This window comes from Clupea harengus, chromosome 23, assembly GCF_900700415.2.
Source record: "Clupea harengus chromosome 23, Ch_v2.0.2, whole genome shotgun sequence".
In the NCBI taxonomy this organism is placed as follows: Eukaryota; Metazoa; Chordata; class Actinopteri; order Clupeiformes; family Clupeidae; genus Clupea; species Clupea harengus.
In genome coordinates, this window is record NC_045174.1 from 2,500,579 (window position 1) to 2,505,578 (window position 5,000).

At 46.4% G+C, this 5,000-nt stretch overlaps 1 protein-coding gene across 5 annotated transcripts in view; it reads right to left on the bottom strand.

The window, feature by feature from the left end:
- pcdh15b (protocadherin-related 15b) overlaps window positions 1-5,000 on the bottom strand; it is a 220,761-nt gene that overhangs the window by 163,828 nt on the left and 51,933 nt on the right. For all 5 annotated transcript variants that reach the window (XM_031560959.2, XM_031560956.1, XM_031560957.2 and 2 more), the window contains 2 exons: window positions 1,214-1,228; window positions 720-785 (listed from right to left, as the gene is read on the bottom strand). In XM_031560959.2, coding sequence (XP_031416819.1) covers window positions 720-785; window positions 1,214-1,228 — 81 coding nt within the window. The remainder of the gene's footprint in view (window positions 1-719; window positions 786-1,213; window positions 1,229-5,000) is intronic.

A 5,000-nucleotide genomic window follows, 5' to 3' on the forward strand; every position in this document is an offset into this window, starting at 1 on the left:
GGACTCGTCTTCCTCGGTGGGCGAGGATTATGGGATGTAATTGTGGGGTTCAGTGTTTTTTTTTCCTTTTTCCTCCTTACTTATCCTTTTTTTCTACTTAAATGCAAGCTCATCCAGGCAAACAGCTGCGGAGAACATGACAAGACTGAGATGCAATGGCATTTATGCGCAAAAGGCTAAGTGGGTTCAAAAAGAGTGATTAAAACAAAGAAGGCTGATGGCTGTGGAGGCTTTGATGCTTGAAATTGATGGCACTGTTTCTACTTTAGGTGAGGCAGGGGACTCTCATGCTTTGAAGTTAAAAATTTCATTATACAATCACTTTTTTCTGTTCTAGGAAAACCTGTAAAATGATGGGTGGCACGTTCTCCTGTTTATGCTTCCCATGCATATCATTTAAAAAAAGAATGCCCACTGACTCCAGAATGGTTCCGTTTGATGGTTGCACGGTTTCGTCAGATCCATCTCAGGGTCAGTTACAAGCTATAATAACAATGAGGTTCTACTGACGGCCATAATGATATGAAGGTCAAAGACTACAACTCCCAAAATGCACTAGTACTGATAAAACCTGCAATTCCATTGAACAGCTACAATGCGTTTGAAAGAATGCCTCTGCTAAGTGAATAACTAACCAAAAACCTCTTCTGCTTCAATTGACACCATCTGATACTGCTTCTCGCTCGCTGATCGTAAGAGGCACGTGGTACTGTACTCACCATTGGGGCTCTCTTCGTCGATGGCTACGATGGTGGCTGGCGGCCCTGTTCTGGACAGCTTGCACTCTGAAATACAACCACCGACAGCGGAGACACGCGGAGATAGGGGGAGAATAAGAAGAAGAAAAGAGAAAAGGAAACAGTCAGAGAGAAATACCTATCGTCTCACATACCTCATATCACACAATTCACACCAAACAAGACATTTCAATTTCAGCTTCCATTATGGGAGGCTGGTCTGGGGGGCTATAAACTTGCAGTCTAGTGCGACTATATCTATCACCAAAATGGAGTACAACAATCGCAGGCCATGGTCGTTTCACAAGATGGCTTTTTTTTTTTTTTAATACATCGGCGAGCAGGCAGTAACTAGAGGGGTGCTAAGGGGTTAATAGACTTCTCTACTCCATCAAGGAGACGAGGAGGAGGGGGAAGGAGAGGGGAGGGGGGGAGGAAAAAGAGAGGGATTGGAATGAAAAGATTCACAATCTTACCCTCATACTGCCAATCTGGAGTCACAGATAGTGTCGTCAGTGTAGAGCAGAAGCGAGAGATGGACAGGGAGAGAGGGGAAGAGAGAGAATGAAGGAACAGGGTGGGAAGAGGAAGAAGGTAAAGAAAAGAAAAATACATTTTCAGATAATTACAGATAACAGGTAAATAACAAAAGGCAAAAGACAGAGGCAGCTTAGAAGAGAAATGTGGGTTTATTTTATCTATGGCTGTTCCCCTTTATGCTTCCTGATTTTACCCAGTGTTGATAATGTATCTACACCAGACAGGAAAGCAATACCACACTTGGGATAGATATTCACAAATCCTCAAATACCATGCTATGCATAAAGTGACAGGAAAGACAAAAATGTCTTAGCTGTGAACACAAATTCATGCATCTGTTAAATGAGAGATCTCAAGGCTGCGGATGGGCCATCCTCTAAACGCTTTGTTTCCATCGTTGGCAGAAAAACAAACGGTTCCTTAAAGCTTGACCTTTATACTGGCCCTGATCCACTGGCCAGCCGCCATTAGCTAAGTAGTTAGCATCGCTCTCGGAATTACAGTAGAGGGGAATCACACAGAGCCGCATGGGAAGGACTGGTATATAGGAGTAAGAGGGAGGGATAGAGGAGGGAGGGAGGGAGAGAGTGAGAGAGTGAGAGAGTGAGAGAGTGAGGGAGTGAGGGAGTGAGTGAATGAGTGAGTGAGTGAGTGAGTGAGTGAGTGAGTGAGGGAGTGAGTGAATGTGTGTAAGTTAATGAGAGAGTATGAGTGAGTGAGTGAGTGAGTGAATGAGGGAGTGAGGGAGAGTTTTTGTTAGCTATCCCGGCTACTAGTAGAGATAGGATTTTAAGTCATTTCAACATTCCAGTACTTCTTTCCATCCCCATGCCTTAGTCCCTCAGCCATTCTCTCTATCCCTTTCTATGCTACCTCTTCTCTTAGTCCCTCAGCCATTCTCTCTATCTCTTTCTATGCTACCCCTTTTCTCAGTGTCCCACTCTCCTCTCCCATGTCACTCTTAGACACCCAGGCACTCTCTCACTATTCTCCCTCTCACACCCCTCCCCTTCATCCTCCACTACATAATATCTCTCTCTCTCTCTCTCTCTCTCTCTCTCTCTCTCCCTCCTCCCACTCAATTCATCTCTCTCTCTCTCCAATCTCCGCCGGCCCCCCTGACCCATAAGATACATATTCCCGGCCCACCCACACTTTTATGACATTATTAATGGCCAGTTGTGAGAAGTGAGTCTGCTGGGGATAAATCACACATAAGGGGACATATCATCTCCTGCAGTGACACAGATCATGGGCGATTAGGAGGAAAACGATATTTTTTTTTTCCCTCAGGGACAGCTCCTCTCATAGCATAAATAATGGAGGGTTTAAAACAACGGTTGACATGGAAGGTGTGTGTGAATGCCTTGAAACCTGGCAACAGCAGAACAACAGCGGAAAAAAACACATGCACACACACACAGGTCAATTACATGGAAACCCTCCCAAATACAAACACTCAAAATGTACACAAACTCCAAGAAGTGAGATAAACTTAAGCGGATAGCATGAGAGCCCTCCCAAACACTCAATGTGGATTACTTGAGAACTCTCGAAAATAAACTACAAACTGCACATACCCAAACACAAACAAATACACACACACTTGGCCCACTTGGCCAGACCCACAAGAGCCCCGCTTACATCCACTCATTGCGTAAAGGGAGGGGGGGGGGGGTAGAAGTGGGGTACGTTGGCCAGAGAAGAGTGTGTTGTGTTGTGTTGTGTTTTGTTGTGTTGTGTGTTGTGGTGTGGTGTGTTGTGTTGTGTTGTGTTGTGTTGTGTTGTGTTGTGTTGTGTTTTGTTGTGTGTTGTGGTGTGGTGTGTTGTGTTGTGTTGTGTTGTGTTGTGTGTTGTGGTGTGGTGTGTTGTGGCGTGTTGTGTTATGGTGTGTTGTGGTGTGTTGTGGTGTGTTGTGGTGTGGTGTGTTGTGGTGTGTTGTGGCGTGTTGTGTTGTGGTGTGTTGTGGTGTGGTGTGTTGTGGTGTGTTGTGTTATGGTGTGTTGTGGTGTGTTGTGGTGTGTTGTGGTGTGGTGTGGTGTGTTGTGGCGTGTTGTGTTGTGTTGTGTTGTGTTGTGTTGTGTTGTGGTGTGTTGTGTTGTGTTGTGGTGTGGTGTGGTGTGGTGTGTTGTGGTGTGTTGTGGTGTGGTGTGTTGTGGTGTGTTGTGGCGTGTTGTGGTGTGGTGTGTTGTGGTGTGTTGTGTTATGGTGTGTTGTGGTGTGTTGTGGTGTGTTGTGGTGTGGTGTGGTGTGTTGTGGCGTGTTGTGTTGTGTTGTGTTGTGTTGTGTTGTGTTGTGGTGTGTTGTGGTGTGGTGTGGTGTGTTGTGTTGTGTGTTGTGTTGTGGTGTGTTGTGTTGTGGTGTGTTGTGGCGTGTTGTGTTGTGTTGTGGTGTGGTGTGGTGTGGTGTGGTGTGGTGTGTTGTGGTGTGGTGTGGTGTGTTGTGTTGTGTTATGGTGTGTTGTGGTGTGTTGTGGTGTGTTGTGGTGTGGTGTGGTGTGTTGTGGCGTGTTGTGTTGTGTTGTGTTGTGTTGTGTTGTGGTGTGGTGTGGTGTGGTGTGGTGTGGTGTGTTGTGTTGTGTGTTGTGTTGTGGTGTGTTGTGTTGTGGTGTGTTGTGGCGTGTTGTGTTGTGTTGTGGTGTGGTGTGGTATGGTGTGTTGTGTTGTGTTGTGGTGTGGTGTGGTGTGTTGTGGTGTGTTGTGGTGTGGTGTGGTGTGGTGTGTTGTGGCGTGTTGTGTTGTGTTGTGTTGTGGTGTGGTGTGGTGTGGTGTGGTGTGTTGTGTTGTGTGTTGTGGTGTGTTGTGGTGTGGTGTGGTGTGTTGGGTTGTGTGTTGTGGTGTGTTGTGGTGTGTTGTGTTGTGGTGTGTTGTGGTGTGTTGTGGTGTGTTGTGGTGTGGTGTGTTGTGGTGTGTTGTGTTATGGTGTGTAGTGGTGTGTTGTGGTGTGTAGTGGTGTGGTGTCGTGTGTTGTGGTGTGTTGTGGTGTGTTGTGGTGTGTTGTGGTGTGTTGTTGTGTGTTGTGGTGTGTTGTGGTGTGTTGTGGTGTGTTGTGTTGTGTTGTTGTCTCGTCTGGGCTCCTCAAATGCTTGCTCTGGGGCTCTCCTCCACATGCATTAGTTATGAACTGTGGCTGTGTCATGTTCATCTGCTTCACAGAAAGAGAGAGAGAGAGAGATGGAGAGAGAGAGAGAGAGAGAGAGAGATAAAGAGAGAGAGAGAGAGATGGAGAGAGAGAGAGAGAGCGATGGAGAGAGAGAGAGAGAGAGAGAGAGAGACTGGTGCTCTAACGATGGAGTCCCAGCTAGCGGAGCTCCGAGCTTGGGTGTTCTCTCGTAAGAAAGACGGCTCGTAGTCACGGCGACTGTTTCAAAGGGAGACCAAACAGCTCGGGTTGCCATGAAAGATTCATGAGAGAAGAGGAGGAAAAAGGTCTCGTCTGTACACTGTGAGACACCAATGACAAGGGCTGAGGAAGTTGTTAAGAGTTTTGCCACTGTTGAAAGGTCTTTTCAGTCATTTGAGTCAAATCCAGCAGGAATCCTCTGGCAACACAAGTTCAGAACTGTATCGCCTTTGACCTACACAGCTATCTGACAACACACGTGGTCTTGATATGATTATGATGATGACGTTAACGGGGAGATGATTAGTGCTGTAATTCTCTGGTAATCTAGGTTCAACTTTGTTCTTGAGGGATGACATCACTTCCTTTGGTGGGGTAATC